Consider the following 20,611-nt stretch of genomic DNA (forward strand, 5'->3'; position numbering starts at 1 on the left):
GAGGAGGGGCGGGGGCGGGGGGGAGCAAAGCAGCAGTGTGGGGCCTGCGACACTGCCCCAAGGCCGGGCAGCAGGAGAGCAGAGCCCAGGCCAGTGGGGGTATGGGCTCTGCCTGGCTTCATCACACAGGGCTCCATGGGCCTTGCATGCAGTTCCTGGGATTCTTTGCCCAAACTGCATGCCTCTAGGGGAGCCCAGCATGATGGAGCTGGCAGCCCAGCCCTGCTCACGGCTGTGTGCAGGTCATGGGGAACGGTGAGCTCTACACTATGGAACCATGCTGGCTCCGCCCCTTTCCCTGCCACTTTGGCTGAGCCCCATGACCTGCACTGCCGGCTTCATTGTGCAGGGCTCGGGCATGTAACCCCCGTGTAATGGAGCCAGCAGCATGGCTATGTGCAGTTGTGGGGCTTTCCAGGACCACATGCTGCCGGGGAGCTCTGTGTGCCACACATGCCATGAGTGCCCCAAGAGCCTGCATGCAATGAGGGAAGGCATGATTGTAGTGGGATTCCCACATGAGCACCCCCCCATACATCCACACAGCCTCCCCCACATCCCCCAAGGCTAGGAGCTGGAACCAACTGACTAGGTTCTGGAACCAACTTCCAAGAGAAGTGGTGCTGGCTCCCACCCTGGGGGTCTTTAAGAGGAGGTTAGATGTACACCTTGCTGGGGTCGTTTGACCCCAGTACTCTTTCCTGCCATGGCCGGGGGTTGGACTAGATGGCCTGCTCAGGGCCCTTCTGACCCTACCAACTATGAAACGCCATACCCCCCCCCCCCACAATATACATGAGACACTTAATTTTGACCTATTATGCAATCATTTCTGGGTACACTATGCAAACACATACAAATCAGGACAATAATATTTTTTGAAATAAAATTAAAATGTTATTATAGATGTTTGATTTTACTATATAATTTGGATTTTTTTCTGGTTCCAAGATAGCAAACCCCCTTTCCAAAAGGAATACTTCTAGGGGGAGGGGAGGGACTTCCAGTCCCAAGGTGGTGACCAGGGGGCAGGGCTACCCTTACGGCCCTCGATGGCTCACCAAAACTTAAGTGGCCCAACAAATAATTGCCAACCCTTGGGGTAGAGGGATGTCTGCAGTAAGTTTTTGGCACTTGTGGGCATAACTGAGGTGTTGTATGGGCAAGCAATCTGACTGTCCCTATATTTCTGGTAGACTTGTAGAGTCTATGGTCAAACCTGCATCACTCCGTCTTGATTTCTGTTATTAGACAGTCACAGCTTTAACACTGATAGTACTTTGCATGGCTCTGTGCTGCCACATTTGTTCAGCGTGGGGTTCATTAGAGGTGTTTCTTGGGGCAGAGTACCTGTATTCTCAGCCACTAGTTTTCTGATATAGTTAGTCCATAAAGTGCAAATCTACCCTGCCTTCTGTTTGTTGTCCTTGCCATATACACACCTAAGTATTACGGCAGCCCCAGAAAAATGACCCAACAGTTTCTGCTTCTTTTCAAGCCTATGTAGCCTAGCACACTGAAATACAAATGTGGAGAAACTGCCACAGTGATGGATGACTGATCTTACAATGCCATAAATGCTGCTTTGTATCAGGGTCTATTAGTGAGTGTGTCTGGTATGTGTTCCTACTGCTAAGCAATTGTTTTCCTGAGAGTATATGTGCATAGATTAGAAAAACAGAGCTGGGAACACCATCTCCTGCCCATGCAGCATTTCTCAAGGTCTGTGAAGTGGGTTTCCTCTACACCTGGGTAGAGGTATTTTAAAACTTCCACTCCAGACAAATACAGGTACTCAGCCACACAGCAGACAAAACATGCTTTCTGACTCAGGAGTTGTACACTAATCTGGAGTCTCAATGAGGTTGGGAAAATAAATTCAACTTTGTTGTGGGTGAGGTTAGAAGAGAAGCATTTCACTCCCTCCTTGGTTGTGATCCAGGAACACAGCAGGTTGTGGAGCGATCTAAGCACCACTAGGATTTGGCAGGTTCAATGCACCAAGCAGCAAATGGAACATTTTCTAGATCCCTGTTATCCCGCAGTAGGTCGTTTACGAAGAAGATTGGCCAATGGGGCCTTGTTCAGTTCCAGGAACTGGTTTGAAAGGCATAACTTGATATGCTCAGATACTGTTTGAACCAGTGTCTAATATTCTATCTATTTGCACAATGATTTCAAACACAAGTACAGTTTTTACTAAGTCCCCAGGATGTTTGTTTTTTTAACTTGTTCGTTTAATAGTTAGCTGTATCCTTTCAGAATATAATCATTTAAAATGTTCCTCTTCTGGCATGGGGCTTTTTGTTACACATCACTTGCCAATATTTAATGAATGACCTAGTTGCATTATGCCTAAACTACTGAACTGTAATTAATATAAAAGTGCCTTTGTTAGGAAAGACAACCTACTGAACAATAGTGGGTCAATACTGCAGGGAATCAATAAGTTGCACTGTCTGTCTCTTATCATCTTAGTCACTGCTTGTCTCAGACATTTTGGCTTTGCTTAGAAGCAATTGCATGTTTTGCTCAGAATAACCAGGCTTGTTTTGGTTTGGGGATCAACAACCAGCACATCATCTCGATGAAATGCAGCTTCCATGAGTTAAGTGCTGTATTTTTAGTGCGACAGAGAGGCTATTAGCAATGTTTTGATTTTGGCCCTTGAATCCACCTACAAAAGCATGCCAAGATGGTGTTAAAAATCTGTCTTCCTTTCTGTAAGAGAGAAAAAATACCTACACTTCTCAGGAAGGGAAGGTTACTTTCTTTAAACTACCTTGAAATGGCAAATACTGCCACTGGAGTTGAAGTTCCCTGTTGTTGACCCTTGGAATGATGCAAAATTATTACTGCATTTGCTTCCGTTCTACTTGGCTTGCACTGAGGGCTATCCACTCCCGTTTTTTGCTAGTTTCATCCTGTTATGTGCCAAGCTACAAGAACAAGTAACACTTTCATTGTCAAGGCCCTCTCCAAGCATGGACTAGAAACCTTGAGCCAGATCCACTCTCTCATGGGGGCTGTTTTGTACTATTTCCAGTTATGCAAGACAGCCCTCTGAGCTGCTGGCTGAAGGGCTATTTGAGGACCCCTTCATGGGTTGCAGAGGCAGCAGCTTAGCCAGTTCTTCAGATTCAAGCATAAATTAACCAGCCTGGCTGGAAGCAGAATGTCCCAAGTATCAAGAATGTACAGCAGCAGCAAAGCTACTTTTTTTTTTTATTATTCCTTTTGGTTTAGGACCGAAGCTTCATAAACCGATTTGATCTAAATCAGTTAAGCCTGATGCTGCGTTAAACCAGGTTTATCTTAAACCAGTTTCAGCTATTTTGAAACTGGTTTATGTGCACTGAATTTCTGTTCTGTTACAAGTTTAAACCATATTCTGATCACTTAAACTGGTTTATGTGTAACTTGTCCCTAACCTTCCTCATTGCCAGACATCTGCTAAGCTTTCCTTTGCTGCAGGCTCATTCTTTGTCTCCCAACCGACAATAATGTTCAGATTTAAGAAAATGTGAAGTGTTACCTGTAGCAGTACAGTGATTTGTCTGCCTGCCACTAGCAGACTGGAGGCACTTGTTCTTCCTCTGAGGCCAGTCTGTTACTATAAAACATGTCTTAACCTTCAAGCAGGTCAGTGAGAGATCATGGTAGCTCTCAGGCCTGCAACTGTTTAGGTCAGGGGCAAGACAACATCCAGACTCAAATAATGACCCTTTGTACTTCGTGCTAAAGAGCCAAGCTTTCAAATGTAGAGCTGTCAGACTCATGACCATCAGGAGGTATAACATCCACTGGTAGGCAAATAAAATGTGTGATAAACTACTGACATGTATTTTTGGCAGCACCCAACAAAATGCTGTCATTTACCATCTACTCACCTCCCCACTTACCTTTCTTCTGATTTGGTTTCATTACTTCTAAGATGCCCACCTTCAGCTTTATTTGACCTGCTATCTTCATTCATTAATATTACCTGGTCTTGAAGTGTATCTCCTTCTGATCTCTGTTTTCCTAACCCCTAATGCCAGGATGACTTCCTTCAGTTCATTCATTTCCACCCCCATCCTTTCCTCCATGCTTTATTCAGCTAGGAACAAGGTAGGTCTGAAAATAACTTTACCACATTTGCTCCACAAACCCTCTCTTTGAAGAGAAAAAAACTAAAAGTACGACATGATCACTTGTCCACAGTGACTCCAGTTCATTTTCTGATTTTACTTGCATACATTCTTCCCCTCAAAATAACTTTTCCATCTTAAAAACAATGACCATCCCTGATCTTGCTTTCCCAACTACTGTTGTATCCCCGTCTTATCTCTAACATGCTCTCTGGTGTTCCCATTCCTCCAATTACATCTTAAATCCCTTCCAGTCCAGCTGCCAAATTGTGCACTCAACTGAAACTGCTCACACCTCTTCTTAGGTTAGAACCACCTCACCTTTTTTGACTTGCTAGCCACCTTCCATACAGTCAACCATATCCATTTGAAATCCTGTAGTCTCCTTTTGGCTTCCATGTCTTAACTTAATGCTCTTTTGGAGGTTCCTCCACTTTCTGAAGGTGGTTCACAGGGTTCTGATCATAGTTATTTTCTCCCTATGTACCATATCGCTGTATAATCTCATCTACAAATTTGACTGCTGATTACTCAGATCTTTATGATGACTTCTTTATGTTGGCCTGTTTGTCTATATCTGGCTGTCTTGGACTTTGCATGGAAGCCTGTGAGCTTGAAGCACAATACAACCAAAACAGTTCTGGATTCCAAGTGTGGGAAGCTTCTGCACACTTGCTAAAAAATGTTGGGGGGACATGAGGAGCATGGTGAAGAATTCCTTCTTTGCCCTCTAGGCTGAGGTTCATGGTTCTAATCAACAGGGCAGCACACAGTATGTGTATTTGAACTCTGTCTCCTCTTTCCTGGAAACTGGCCAACAAAGCGCTGACTGTGCAGGTTGCCCCCAGATGCAAATTAATCCAAAAACCTTAAAGCATATGAAGTGGAAGGACATGTCTGCTAATTAATTTGCAGCTTCAAAAATTCAATTTTCATGCATTATCCTTACTATTGTTCACTTACTTTTTTTAACCAGTTAAACTCACCATGGGTTTCCATGGTTTTAATTAAAAAGGGGAAAATACATTTCTAAATAGAAATAAACTGGTTACAAATTCGTGCAATAACCAAACATTTGCAGTAATTTTGTGAAAGTGATTTATTTCCAGCTCAAAATTAGTTTTTCTCCTTTACCTCATGCCTCTTGTAGCGAAGTAAAACACTCAGTGCAAAGCACACTGATATCAGACTTGCACATACCTTTTCAGGTTTTCTATGAAGTCTTCACTAAAGTGTACCTACATAATGTTTCACATTACTCCAGAGCACAGGTTCTTTCATCATTACTCCCAAACCCTTTGAAACCAGGCATTATAAAGACCCTTATTTAAAAAAAAACAAAACTCCCCAAAAAGGCTTGGAAATACAAAATGCAAGAGGGCACAAGCAGACAAATCTCTCTGGGAAAGAGAGAACATCTCATTTGGTTAAGACTTCCTGTACAAAGAGCAGCATACAAAAAAAAGCATGGTAATCATCTCAATTATCTGAAGATGCTGTCTAGGTTTAAGGGTTTGTTTGTAAAAACTAGTCCAATTATAACACAACTCTGGTATTTGTATAATTAACAAAGTTTGTAACAAAGCATTTAATTAGTGATATGCATGCTAAAAGCTGAAATGTACTAGGACAGGCTATTTATTCAGTTTGCTAACATGTCAAATACATGCTGTGCTGAAGCTTCCACTCCTAATTAAAAGATATTTAGTACCACATGAATATGAGATCTTTTAGAATTAATGCAAAGGCAGGAATGATTTTCCAGGCACAGCACACTTTATCTGAGAAGATTACCATGATGAAAAATTAAAGTGAGAGAGGTATGCTGAAAGCAGTAAGATTTATATACGTTCTAGTTTTTCACTCAGGAATTCTTCTACACTATCCGTGTTCCACTTGAGGATGCTCAGTTCTTCAGCAATGTTCCCAGTGTCATCCAACAGCTTTAGTACAGGGTCAGAACCACGCACATACTGCAAGGAGAAAAAGGGAATTACTTTTTCAATTGGCAATCACATTCTTCCCCCATTCTCCACCTCAGATACTTCCCCACAATTCAGTTCATTTAAAACCACTGTGGTTTATATCAGCTAGAAGACAGAAGATGCACCTTATAAACTCACTCAGGGGTATCAAACTCACTTTGTGCCCTAGGCTAGATCCAACCTAAGGCACAAGGAAGCAGCAGGAGCAGCTCCAGCTCCATCTTGTACCATGTGGTGGTGATGGCAGAAGTCCTGGCTCCAATCCAGGACTTGGGGCACAGAGCAGTACCCCCGGCTTGACCTGGAACCTCCGCTGCAGCATGCTCTGTCTTGTGGTGGCAGCTCTAGCATGTGGCAGGGGTTGGCAGCTACGATAACAGGTAAAGCAGTCAGAGGGAGACTGGAGCTGTGTTAGCTCTGGCTCACTCTCCCACCATATCCACCAGGGCTGGACAGCCTGGCATCCTGTGGCAGGTCTGGCCTGCAGGCCGTATGTTTGACCCCCCCAGACTAATTAAATTAGGCATTCATGGCACCTGATAGGTGCATCTTTACCCTGCCTTCTGCTTGACTTCAGACTATCATTGCTAACTACCTCTTTCTGGTTTATATCAGTTCTGGGTTTTTTATTTACTTGTTTTTATGCTAAGGTGTAAACACTACCCCCTCCACTAATATTAAATTTTAAAATTCTTATACTTAATGAGTATTTTACCCAAAGAACCTTGTCTGCCTATGTCCTTAGACCAACATGGCTACAGCCTATACCCCTGATACTTAATGAGAGCATTAAAGTTGACATTTGTTAGATTCAGGTCATTAAAGCTGCACTGGGGGGTATTTATACTTAGAATTAAAACAAACAACAACCCAGACCCTTCTTTACTTGCTGCTTTATTCATTGCTGCAGATGATTAGTTAAGGCTGGAAGCAATTCAGTTAAACAGAGAAGCTAACAGCAAACACCTTTTTATGCATATGGAGTTTACTCCATCAATGAAGCTAAAGCAGCTAAGCATCCTCATTACCTTAACAATAAATTTCAGAGTAGAAAGTTATCTAAGCCATAGTTTCTCAACCTGTGGTATGCGTACCCCTGGGGGCAGGGGGTATGCGGGTATCCCAACACACTCTCTCTTTTGCCCTCTTCCTCTCTCTTTTGCCCTTCCTCCTCTCAAAACTATGGTAAAAATTTGGTGTGCCACACACTGCACAGCACTTTAAATTCTCCAGTAATAATTTGGTGTGCCATGCTTTGCACAGCGCTGGGTTCAGCCCTCCTAGCTTTGGCCAACACCACCTCTAGCCCAGGTACGTACTTGAGTTGTGCACCCCTGGTGTAAAATGTGGCAGCCCTACCCACAGCAGATGAGACATCTGTCATATCGCAGCCCTATATACACAGTGCTTCTTCCAACATATGGCACATATTAGTCTATAAATATAAAATCCCCTGGAAAATTGAATGTTGGGGTACTTATTAACATTTTCAGAATTTAGGGGGTATTTGCTACTTAGAAGATAGAGAAACACTGATCTCAGCAACACTGAGTAAGCACCACTTTCTTCAGGTGCTCAGCCTGCATTTCAGCCTTGGGCTTTTACCTATTTTCACAAGTGTGATGGCTACAAGTGAAATGGAATAGATGGCAGGCACATCCATTAGACAAGACAGCAGGGGATGGGAGAGGACAGGAAGCTGGTATTCTACTGCAGTTGTTAAAATAATTATAGTTTAAATTACTGCATCCTGGTATCTTACCAGGCCATTAATTGACTTTTCTCCTTTCCCCTACAGCCAACTGCTTTTTTCCCACTGCTTAATTATATATACAATTTAATATAGATAATTTTTAGTTACTCCTGGTCATCTCACCTTGAACACCAGGTCAAAGCTGTACTGTAAATTGCATCCACGCAGGCAATGCTCTATCTGCTGCTAATGACTAATATGACTCGCTGGTTAAATACTCCTTTTTACTATATGCCCTATTGGGCCTTCTAAAGTGTGACACTGGAAAGGAAGGCTTTTAATTGGCATAGAGTTTTTCAAAATTGAAAGTTTCTAGAGTGATTCCATTAGGGATGTTATACTTTTTTTCCTCCTGTAAAATTTTCCTAGGTTTATTTGCTTTTGTTCTGTATTAAGCTAACTAATCCCACAGGTTTTTTGGGTAAATTTTAGAAATCAACATCTATTGGGAGCATCAAGTAGCAGCACATCAGAGCAATAAATGAGACATATATATATTCAGCCTGTCTTTTTGGAGGTGGGTCAGAGCTCCTGCTACTGAGTTTAAAATCAGCACTCTTTCAGATGCACCCATATCCTTTATCAAGGGGTTAGGCATAAACACATATGTGAATAGTTTGTGGAAGGAATGGTTTTATGTACACTGAATTCCTCTTAACAGCTAGAATTTAAAATGAAGGGAGAAAAATCATTACTCACCTTGATTTGTAGTCCCCTGAACAGTTTGGGCTTGTCACTCCTGACAAAAGCTAAAGTAAGGGGGAAAGAACAGAAAATCAACTGAAATAGCAGTTCTATGAAAAGCACAGGTCTCCTCCTCCTGCCTTACTGTATATGGCATCCCATTTGAAAGGTAAATTTAATTTTTCCAGTCTTACTTCTTTAGAATGATGAATGTTTCAGGAGCCACCTATCTGTACAAGTGTTCAAATTCTTTCCCTTAAACAATCACATAGAGGAATACATTTTACTTGAGAAAAGACATGTGTCTGCCCATAGTACTTTGAATGTGCTTCATACATCTGCCTGAATTTTTGCAAATGCTTGACTGGCCTTGGATCATTGTGCTTTCAATGTTTGCTTGTACAAACGACAGTATTCAGGAGATTTGTTGTACGGTTGATGGCCACCTAGTGTTAGTACAACATGCTAATGTGCAGGAACATGACTCTGACACTTGGCTGAGCCAATGCATTCCTTTTTTGTGAGGGAAGTTAGTGGAGAAAGCAAGGATTCCTCCAGGTAACACACAGGATATATTTAAGAGGCAGTGTGAGGTAGCATGGATACAAAATATTTTGTGAAGGAAGGACAAGATTATTTAAAAAATAAAGTTGTGTATAACTCTCATGCTTCTAGTGATTAACACAAACTGGATACATAACGTAAATTTTACAAGGAAGGATACTGAAAACATGGGGATGATTTTTTTTGGCATTGAAAATGTTTAAGGTTAGGCTCCTAACCTTAACAATGATGTTTGGCCTCACGTAAATACTTTTAAAACTACAGATAGATATCTAACACAGACAACTTAGAAGAAAAGCGGAATACATTTAAAACTGAATTTTAATCTTCTGAAGATCTTATTCAGCACCTACTGGGACAAGGCCTTTAAAGGAGTTTTCCCTATAAATCCATGTAACAGGTATGCATGCCAGAACAATGTCAAGTGTGGACAGTCAAGGTGCTCTGTTAGCAGGGCTCTGACGGAGTATTGGGTAAAATTTTACCCCCTTTCTCAGGATAAGTAGTGTTGAATTTTTCCTGAGATGCAGTTGCCTTACTTCTGCATGGAGATGTCTAGAGACCAGAATGTCAAATGTTTGGTTCCCATAGCAATCATAAGATGACATCTTTATAACCATCCTGTTTGTATTGCTATGGATTGTGTTACCTTTATCTCCTCAGTACTGGGTGTGCAGTGGCAGAATTACAGTTCCTTTGGGAACCATAATTCCCACACTTTCTTGATGAGACAGTTCATGGTACAAATCAAATTCAGGTGCTATGGCTGTAATGTGCACTACAGTGTGCAGAATTTCCACAAGGTAACAAGCTCTCAGAGGTAGCAGGTTCCTCAACATGATATTGGGGGGGAGGGGTAAAAGTTAAGTTTACCTTAATTCATTTGGTAAAATAATACTGTAAACATCTAATAGCTAACAATTTTAAAAGCAGCTGCTGAGAGTAATTGGTACTGGCTGCTGCACCCTATTCAGCTTAAAAGATCAGAATTGATTTTCCAAAGTCTCTTCATTTCAGTATTCATTTGTTCCTTGTGCCTTTAGTTATGTAAGCTTGGCTTTCATTAAATCGATAGTGAAATATAAAAATAAATTACAAGATATGGTTTTTTTTTGCCATGATTTCTATCTGTAAAACATTCCCAAGCAGGTTGGAATACTTCACTGAGTTTTTCTACAGCTCTTCTTCACTGAAATCTAAAACTTCAATAGCTCTCCAGGACCACTGAGGTTAAAAAAAAAAAAAGAGGCCATATTCAGTAATCAGCATGCTGGAAAAAAAATGCGTAACTTACTCAACAGAAGATCATGAATAGGTTAACAAAATGGATACAGTTTTAGAAGCAAAATTTGACTAGGTAGTTTGACTGCATTAAAGAATGGCTACAAAATACCAAAAAGGTTTTTAAGGGTTAACTTGGCTTAGAGCTCTTTTGGTTTTAACAGGTGTGAAAAGTTGTTAATTGATACTTGAAAGCAGGCTCAGTTGGAATTGAGCTGGCCATGCTCTGGCTGCGGTGGGGGAGAGAAGGAACAGACCTGCATATAATGTGAACAGATTAAGTGGAAGGAAAGAAAAGCTGGATCTGCTATAGCTTTGTTACACCATTGTCTTAAAAGTAACCATTACATTTTCATAGCAATGTCAAGGGTCTAAATCAGTGAAGATTAAGATGTTTTATGGAACACACATTTTTTTAAGACTTTAGATAGCTGGTACCAACTGTTTACTCTTAACATTTCATTGTAATGCTGAATGTATGAGGCTTTTTGTGGTTTGGTAGAAATTAATTCTAAACAAACTGTGGTGCTTCAAGATGAATGCTGTGAACACTTCACAAATGCAACACGCAAGTGTCTAACTTATTTAAATGACTTGCCGAGAGTTACATAAACAAATGCTAGCTGGAGATTCATAAAAAAATTTGACAAAAAGAACATCCTTTTTATTTCCCCCATAGACCTACATTGTAGGGGTCAAATGCAATTGAACCTTTTTTTTTAGCAGAACTGATAGTTAAGGGTGCCTACAGAGGTAATATACCATTATTTAAATATGCCTTAAGTTTCCTTCGGCCTTGAGAAGATTTATTCCACAGTAGAAAGGAGTTTGGACCATCAATGTCCATCCATATATATCCAGATGAGAATTGTTTCCATAAACATGGAACAGGCAGGCATCTTGACATAAAGAGGCTGCATTGTCTGTGGACTAGGAGTCAGATCTGGGGTATGGACAGCTAAAACCCACTTTGTACTATACCTGTTTACTATACCACATTTGCTCTTAGATTGGTATAAGTAGAGCTGTAACCGTAATCCTGTTTCATTCAGGTTTAAATTGTCTCAATTAATGTATTATAGCTACTTCCTTTCTATGTAAATGAACTGATAAACTACAACATGTTTTGGTAAACTTATGTACCCAGCTTATTTTAAATGTTCTTAATACAAATAATTTTAAAGTGCACATTTCCCTTCTTGATTTTCATCTCTGATTTCCAATTTCCATTCAAATGCAGCTTGACATAAACATACTACTTCTATTTTTCTAAGTTTCTCACTTTTCTAATTACATTTAAAAACTACAATTTTTAATTTTTACATTTTACTTGATGTGAAGCTTTAAATGTGTACCGAGGTAGCATATGCTCTAATTAGAAAAAGTAGTGTAAATTAAGTGTAAGGCTATACTTGGCTTTGAAGCAACAACTTTAATGGGTACCAGTGAATGATAAATTTAAATCAAGTCAGCTCTGAGGGTTTGAGGTACTTTCTAACACTAGGCTTATGTGAACCAGCTGTACATGTGCTCATTCACTGGCAGGCTTGGATGCCAAAGGTAACACACTGGAGCTACTGGCCACAGAAAATGATGTTTCAGGTTAAGAACTCCAGACCAGTCCTCTAGGTTGTTTGTCTAGGGAAAGGGGCAAGAGGACATTTAAATCAGAAATTAAGGAACTACTACAGCTAAGAATACTTTCCCCTCATATTCCTCTAGCTTCATTTAAACTATCCCAAAAATTCTCCCTTAAAAAGATCCACACTGGATTTAAAGTATCCCTGTAATGAATAAACTACCACCCTACCTTGGTAACTTGCCCAAATAGTTAGTGGCTCTCACTGTTTATACTTTTGCACTAATTGTTAGTTGGAATTTATCCTGTTTCAGCTTCCAGCTACTGCATCTTGGTCTGACCTCCTCTTTCATTAAATGGAACTTTGTTATCAGAATACTTCTACCCGGGTTCCTATCTCTTTGATACGTTATAAGACTTGAGCTTCTTAGTTCCCTTATCATAAGGTAATCATTCCAGACTTTGAATCAGTCTTTTCTCTTTTGAACATTTCAATTTTTACTTCATTTAAAGTTTCCATACCTGACATAGGTGGCAAATAGTCTTACTGATGTTGTATATCAGCGGTTCCCAATCTGTGGTATGGGTACCACCAGTGGTATGCGGACAACCTGTCAGTGGTACGTGTTAACAGATTTATTATAATTACTTTATATGACAAAAATGTGTTGGTGGTACTTAAGGTTGTATCGTTTTAAATTGATGATGCGCAATCTGTCAAAGTTTGGGAACTGCTGTTGTATATAAAGTAGGGCTGTCAAACTATTTAAAAAACTGACTGTGATTAGTTGCATAATTAAAAAATTAGCTGCAATTAATCTAATTTTTAATTGCAGAGCTAAAAACTCAAAATTACATAAAATTATGCAGGTACTTTGCATGGTTGGCAGGGTGGGGGGAAGTTATGAAGGTGTGTGGGGGGGGGGTTTGGAGGCAGGGGAGGGAGGTTCCCTGCAGGGGGCTGAAGCCCAGGGAGGGGGGACCCTGCATGTCCTGGCAGGATGCCCAGTCTGAGTGGGGTCTCTGCAGAGCTGCCCAGGACATGCTCCCAGCCTGAGCACAGCCCCAGCAGCGGTGGGCTCACCATGCCCTTGCCTCAGTAGTGGCAGCCAGGGCTGGGGTACCTGCTCTGGCCCTGGCCGAACTTCCTTGCTTATTTTCTCAGCAGGTCCCAGAAGGTCTCAGCATGCCCTGGGCCTAAGGATGCACAGCAGCCCCACTGTGGCTCAGCACCACCTTCCCTGAAGCCCTGGTGCTGCTAGCCTGGCTGCAGGTTATGGACGAGCGTGCCCCCTGCTGCAGCTGCCTGGAACCTGCGTCCTGCTGGAACCTACACGGAGCTGCCATGGCAGGTCTGCCTAGCACCCTTAGGCCCACGACTTGGGGTGGATCAGGACCGCCTGGCAGCTTTGGCATGAGCTGCTTCTGGGTCCATGGGTCCCCAGTCTGGGCCTCTCCCCAGGGAGTGGCAGCAATGGCAGCCCCACACCTTGTGCCCTCACAGAGGCAGCTACTGTCAGTGGGTTGGATTCCTGTGGAGCCACCTCCCACAGCACCTGTACTGCAAACCCGGCCCCAGCCCAGTGCTGCCACTGAGCTAGGCAGAGTTGCTGCTCTTCACCCCATGCTGCCTGGGCTCCCTGCCCAGTGCTGTGGCAGCACTGGGTGCGGCTCAGCCTCTGTCAGCACTGGGCTGGAGCCAAGCATATGGAGACGGGGCTGCAGGAGGCGGCTCTGCAGGAATCCCGCCCCCCGCCTGCCAGCAGTGGCTGCCTCCGCAGGGGCACAGGGCTGCCATAGTAGCCACTGTTCTCTTGGGATGTGCAGGGACCCACAGGCCTGGAGGTGACTCGTGCCACAGATCCCAACCCACCCCAAGTCCAAGCCAGGGTGCCAGGCAGCTCTGCCAGCCCAGCTGCTCAGGGTTCTGGATAGGGGTTGTGTGTGTCTGGGTGCAACCCCCCTCCCTTCCTGCTGCAGCTACCTGGAGTCTGTGCCTGGGTTGCCCTGCAACTCCTCTGCACTGCCACTGTTGCCCCACTCGGCAGCCCAAAGATGACAATGACAGCAGTGGGCTGGGGCAACCCGGGCACAGGCTCCAAAACCACATATGTGATAAGTGCGTTAATTGGTTCCTGCCTTAACTGCCATTGATGTACAGCCCTAATATAAAGGTACTGCCACTTGCCTACTCCTAGATATTCCCCTATTTATATGGTTAAATTGCTGTGCAATAAAGACTAACTATTCTATGCAAAAGGAACAAATTAAGTTCCTTGACTGTGGCTGTGTACACAACAAACCTGGGAGAATTCTCCCATGTCTTCTCTCTGGATACAGAAACTTACCTAGAGCTGCATGTCCTGACATTTGATTACAGCTGCACACAGGGCAGCCCCAATTGGCTAACCCAGACTGCCCGTGGTCAGCCTGCATTTCCCAGCAACATAAGGTGGACATTGTGAAGGGGGGCATGTTCTGGAGCAGCAGAGTCCAGTGAGCGACACACTGTCTCGCTGGGGTGGAGAGGGAGAAGCCAGAGGACTGTGCTCTCTTCTGAGAGAAGCCATGGCATGTACAGACATTCACTGTCCCAGGAGAAACTCTCCTGGGGGTGATTTAACCCTGGTTGTTCCTAGGTTATTTTTTTTGTAGTGGCCATTTGTAAAAGACCTGAACATCTGTATACAGTACTCATTGTCTGTCCTGAGACAGCAGTGAATCTCCCTTTGTACAAGGCCTGCCTGAGCTGGTGGAAAGTAAGGAATTAAGTGACAACAGACTTTGCTTGAGAGAGATTCATATACCCCCTATCTGGCCAGTACAGTTCAAAAAGGTGTCATGATTGTGTAGCCAGGCAAATGACTACTTTAGTAATGTTCTAAGAACAATGTCATAAATAACAAATCTTCAGATAGGTGTATGAAAAAGAGGAGTAGTTTTCAAAGCTGGTGTAAAGCAAATTCTATTTTTAGAAGAATATTTCAAGTCTTAAAATCTTTACTTTTTTAAGGGGTGTTGGTTGCAACTCTGTAAGTCTAAGGACACAGGCAGGCAATGCTTTAGAAAAAGTAGGCTGGTAAGGTTCTATGGGTCGATTGTGATATCTTTTATTAGATCAACTAAATAACTGGAAAAGAACTTTTTTACAACTATTTAGTTGGTCTAATAAAAGATATCACATTTAACTCAAAGAACCTTGCCTGCCTACTTTTTCTAATGCATTGAAATGGATTTTAATGCATATCCTATATCTCAAACTGTCACGAGACTGGATTTTCTGCTGAGAAGTATCTGTGAAGCAACAACTTTTATTGAGACAACACTATTCAGCTATGGGGTAACATTTCTAAAACACAAAGTTATTAAAGGAGGTATTACACAAATTGCCGCTGCTTTCCTTTCCAAAGAGAGACTAATCTTTATTAACTAGCGGTACGGTTATTTGTGAAACACTGAACTTTTATAATATTTTTTGAAAACTTAGACTAAGTGGGGGAGCAGGCTGATTAATGTAAACAACTGGGCAAAAGGGAAAAACTATTACATTAATCAAGTGTCCTACCATACTCAAGGGGATACATTTAAGTAGACCTAAGAGTGGTCCCTGGACTGAAACTAAAAAAAATTTATATTAGGCCCAAAATTAGTATCAGAAAGCAACACAACAAATGAATTCACCCAAACAAAATGTCTAAAGAAACCCCTTACAAAAAAACCCTTAGTTTTCATGGTCACAAATCTATCACAATCAAGGCAGAAAGTTAATACTACATCTAGTTTTGTTCTATCTAAACTGTAAAAAAATACATACACACACACACGTGTATATATATGTACATACACACACACACACACACACACACACACACACACACACATATATGTTATTCAATTGTAATCACAGAATTATCAGAAACATTTAAGCCTTTGAAAACAAATGGTAATATTCAAAGAAAGTGGTATGTTTTGAGATGAACAGTAAAATGAAACTGTTTAAATTAATTATATATGTATAGCTTATAGTCTACTGTGGGTTACCTTTCACTTCCTGCAGTGCAAGTGCAAATAGCCAGGACAAATGGGTGGTCTCATTAATACAAAGACTTAAAAAAATTGTAGAAATTTTTATGGTGTATCTTTTAATGAAAAAACCCATTTTTCCAAAGTAAATATTTTGCCGATTCCTCAAGTTTTTCGATGTTCCTAATATTTTAGTTGGTTATCTGACATCCACCGACTCAACCTGAACATATTCGATAGATCAGGGAGTGTCAACCACGGCTACAGGTACCCCTTAAAGGTACCTGTGTAGGGAGTACACACAGGTAGGCAGGCAAATGGGGATGGAGCGATGTGGCGATGGCATCTCCCTAGGCACCTTCCCAAACTTCACTTTTTACCTGGGGAGGGACACACTGGGCGCCGCCGGCCCCCATACAGCACACTGCAGAGCTTGCTCGCTGTGCCTGCTCCCAGGAGCAGGGTCAGGGAGGGGGGGCGAGGGCAGTGGTGCCCCTTTGTGGGCTGGACACATGCCACTCAGCTGGCTGAGGGGGGCAACACAGGGCATGCACATGGGAACTGCTGCCACTGCCATGCCTTGCGCTGCTTTCCTGCAGCCAGTTGCACGTGCAGCTCTGTGGGCTACTGACGCGCCTTACCCCTTGTGCACTGCCCATCAGCAGCCCACAGAGCCGTACGTGTGACCAGCTGCAGGAAAGATGCGCAGGGCACTGCAGCAGCAGCATGGGGGGGTGGCCACCGCATGCGAGTCCTGCCCCTGCCCACCTGGCTGGCCTGAGTGGCGCATGTGCAGCCTGCAGAGTGGCACTGCTGCCCTTGCCCCCACCGGCCTTGGGACTGGACACAGACACCCCCCCCACACCCCCTTCCCTGCCCTGTCCCTTCCCCCAACACACTCTTACCTGCTGGGGTGTGCGTGTGCACGTCTGTGTCTGTCTGTCTGCATGTGTGTGCCTGCACGTGTCTTTTTGTGCCTATGCCTGCATATGTGTGTGTGTCCCCTGCCTGCCTGGCAGCAGCAGGCACATCGCGTTGCACAGCTCCTCGGGTACTGGGGTGCAGAGTCCAGCCTGCTGCAGCAGCTGCTTCTGCCCTGCACACAGATCTGGGGGGCACATGCCCCCCGGACCTCCATCGGGGTCTGCACAATGGCAGGACCTGTCCTCCACTCCCTGCACCTCCTAGACGAACCACTCTCGCGGCTCCGTCCTGCACTCTAACCCAGGTGTGCAGTGCCTGCTTCTGCCCCTGCCCCACTCCCTCCCTCTGGGAGCCTCAATCTCCCCCCCCCACCAAGAAAAAAATATAAAGGGGTACATGAGCTGAAACTTTGAGGCAGAAGGAGTACACTTGTTAAAAAAAGGTTGAAACCCCCTGCTATAGATGTAAAATTCACATTTCTTGAATATAGGTAGCTTTTAAAAATTACAGTTTAAACTTTACATTGATGAATTAATGCCACAGAATCATATTAACTATATAATTCTGGTTTCTCCAACTTCTAACTCTTATTGTACAACTTGCATAAAGGCAGCTTAAGATTTTCACTTTTCAATTTCACAAGTAACTCTTTAACTCCGCTGAAACCATTTTTGGGTAAACTACCTCTGGCTTATCTTTTTATGTAGTACATTTCAATCGGATGGAGGGTGAGCCACATGACAAAAATGAATCAATATTTGAGTATTTAAAAAACGAAGAACTCAAGGTCAGGTACAGAATTAACACACGCTAATCCATGTAAGTCTAATACATACACAACCTAGCAATTAGTGCTGCCATTTTGTGTAAACTCTGAAAGAAAAAATCCTAGTGGGAGCCATTAGACAGGAATCAAATTGAAGAGAACATCTGTAGTGAGAGCATTGGCAATGAGAGGCTACACAGTTCAATATAACCTAAAAATACCAGTGCTTCAGAAGCTTCAAAAGCAGCAACATGACCTTCAGTCAACTTAACTTCTATAACAAACATTCAAGTGACAAGTGGAAACAAACCCACATCAGTGGTTTTCAAACTTGCTGAAGTCCTGGAACCCTTTCATATAACTTCTTCTGTCATCAGCAGCTGCCGTGCAGTACTTCCAAATGGTTACCGATCCCTGGTTGGTGCCTGCCCCCCCCCCCCCCCCCCGCTGCCACCAGTGCCGGTGGCATCTGTGGGAGCTCCCCACTCACCGCTGCCAGGCTCCCGCCGCCGCCAGCACAGATGTGCCCCCCAGCCGCCAGGGGCATGCGCTGTTCATATCTGTCAAGGAGCCCCTACCCCTATCCTAAAGACTGATGCAGAGCCAGGCAACCTGATCCAGCAAAGGCGATGCGCCAGCTCCTGGCCAGCTCCAACATTACCCCCAAAATCTTTGCAGAACCCTGGATACTTATTGTGGAATATTATGGTTCTGTGGAACACAGTTTGAAAGCCACTGCTCTAGATAAATCAAGGGCATTTATGGTGGAATAATTCAAGATTTTTTTTTTTTTTTTTATAGAAAGTAAAATTACAGAAGTGTTTGAGCAAAACTAGCATAAGCTATAAACTTTAAGATATCAATACTGATTTGAGCTAACCTAAAGATGAATTCAAACAACCCCAGTGTCACAATTTGTGATTCCAAAATAACTTTCACATTTATCACCTGGTATCTCAGAACTAATCTGAAGTAGAGGTGCACCAATAGATTGGTCTGATATCGGATTGGCACCGATATAAATTGACTGTATTGGAAATTGGCCTGGTGTGGCTAATAATTTGGCTGATAAATGCCTGTGCATGCGAGCAGCTACAGTGCAGCATGTAAGTAGCAAGGAGCACAGCCCAGCAGCTTGGAGAGCTGTGTCCAGCTGGTAAGTCTGTTGGGGTGGAAGGGGAGGGGAGAGGGAAGGGGTGTGGGAGGGCAGATTGAGGTCCCTGCAGTGAGGGAGGGAGTGGGGCTGGGCAGGGCATGGGACGGAGCCACAGTTCATCTGGGGGGAACAGGGAGTGGGGGCGGCTTCCGCTGCTTTGTGCACTCTGGGAGGGCATGGGGGGAGCTGTGTGCCCCCGGATCTGCGCGGGGCAGGGCGGTGTAGTGTGGGCTGCAGCTGTGGGCTAGGGCAGTGCTGGCCTCTTCCTGGCATGTGGAGGCAGGGGGTTGGCCCAGGCTACGCTCAGGGTGGGTGGCAGTGGCACTGGGAGGGGGTTGGGGGGGCTACGGTGAATTTTGGGGTGGCTGCAGCCTCTTCATAGCCCCCTCCCAGTGCTGCCACTGCCCATCCTAAATGCAGCTGGGGCCAACCACCCTCCCCACCCATGCACTGGGAGGTGCTGGGCACAGCCCCGGCTCCAGCCCACATCCGCAGCCCACCCCACCCCACACACATGCAGGGGTACACGCCTCCCTCCTGGCATATCCCTGGCTCCTGGAGTGTGCGCAGCGGCAGGAGCTGCCTCCCCCACACCCCCCAGGTGAGCCGTGGCTCTGTCCAGCACCCCACTCCGCCCTGGTTGGGCAAATGCCTGCCACAGCCCCCCCACCACAGAGGCCTTGATATGTCCCCCAACATCCCTTTCCTTCCCCCCACCCCTTCCACCACAACAGCCCTATCAGCTGGATGCAGCTCTTTAAGCTACTGGCACGTGTATTGGAAATTGGATCAGTATTGGCTGATATGCCTCCTTAAAAATCAGCTATTGGTATCAGCCCCCCCAAATCTCTATCAGTGCACCACTTGTCTGAAGACATCTTTTATTGGGAAATGTATGTGTGCACGCATGTGTATGCATGTGTGTATAGGACTTGATAACTAAAGGAAAATTATGTACATGTTAATGTTCTGGTCAATCCTTCCCTCTATTCTCAGCAAAGGTTGACAATCAAAGGAAGGCACAGGCTGGCAGTCCACTAGGCTTCATTCAGTCATTTTAAAAAACAGGCTAGAAGTTTAATAGGATTAAGGAGATCAATGAACTTGTTTAGAAAAGCAAGAATTGAGAGTACAGGATTACACAGGAGAGGAGGAAGGACTCTCTCAAGAATACTGACATGGAGATTATATACCAGAGGTGTAAAAAATTAGTTCTATGTCAGGGTTAATTTATGCCAAGGTCCTCCATGAAACTCTTTTTTCAGGTTTAGCATTATTTCTCAACACACATGGATATGAGATGTGGGGGACTAAGTATCTTAACAGGACACTTAGGAAACTGGTTTTTAACTAAACATGAAATAATCTCAGAAGAAGCATATCCTTTGCAAGAGAGGGTAAAGCAAAGAAAATTTTACATAATTACAGTACAATTCCATTATTAATCATCATTGGTGGTGGTGGTATTTATTATTTAGATTTACCATATTTCATGGTGCATAGGTCGACTCCATATTTCTATTAAAAAGTTAGGATTTTTGTATGACCGGTGTATCAGTTGACCCTGCCTTGGTGTCCAAGGCACTGGAAGCCCAGGCAGGCTCATGGGAGAGGTGGCATGCTAGTAGGCTCCCAGGAAGTTGGATCAGACACCCAGGAGCTTGGGCAGCACCTGGCCCACTAACAATCCACCTGGGTGGCCTCGGGGGGGGGGGGGGGCCGCGGCTGGGGGGGGAGGGCCCGCCCCCCCCCCCCCAAGCCCCGGG

At 44.0% G+C, this 20,611-nt stretch overlaps 1 protein-coding gene across 1 annotated transcript in view; it reads right to left on the reverse strand.

Moving 5' to 3' along the window:
• Positions 1-5,214: 5,214 nt before the first annotated feature.
• Positions 5,215-20,611, reverse strand: part of SELENOF (selenoprotein F) — a 66,652-nt gene continuing 51,255 nt past the window's right edge. The window contains exons 4-5 of the mRNA XM_019501566.1: positions 8,568-8,617; positions 5,215-6,103 (exon numbers count right to left, since the gene is read on the reverse strand). Of these exons, the coding sequence (XP_019357111.1) occupies positions 5,972-6,103; positions 8,568-8,617 (182 nt within the window). The 3' untranslated portion in view covers positions 5,215-5,971. The remainder of the gene's footprint in view (positions 6,104-8,567; positions 8,618-20,611) is intronic.

This window comes from Gavialis gangeticus, unplaced genomic scaffold (assembly GCF_001723915.1).
Source record: "Gavialis gangeticus isolate Ggan-Ray unplaced genomic scaffold, GavGan_comp1, whole genome shotgun sequence".
Taxonomy (NCBI): domain Eukaryota; kingdom Metazoa; phylum Chordata; order Crocodylia; family Gavialidae; genus Gavialis; species Gavialis gangeticus.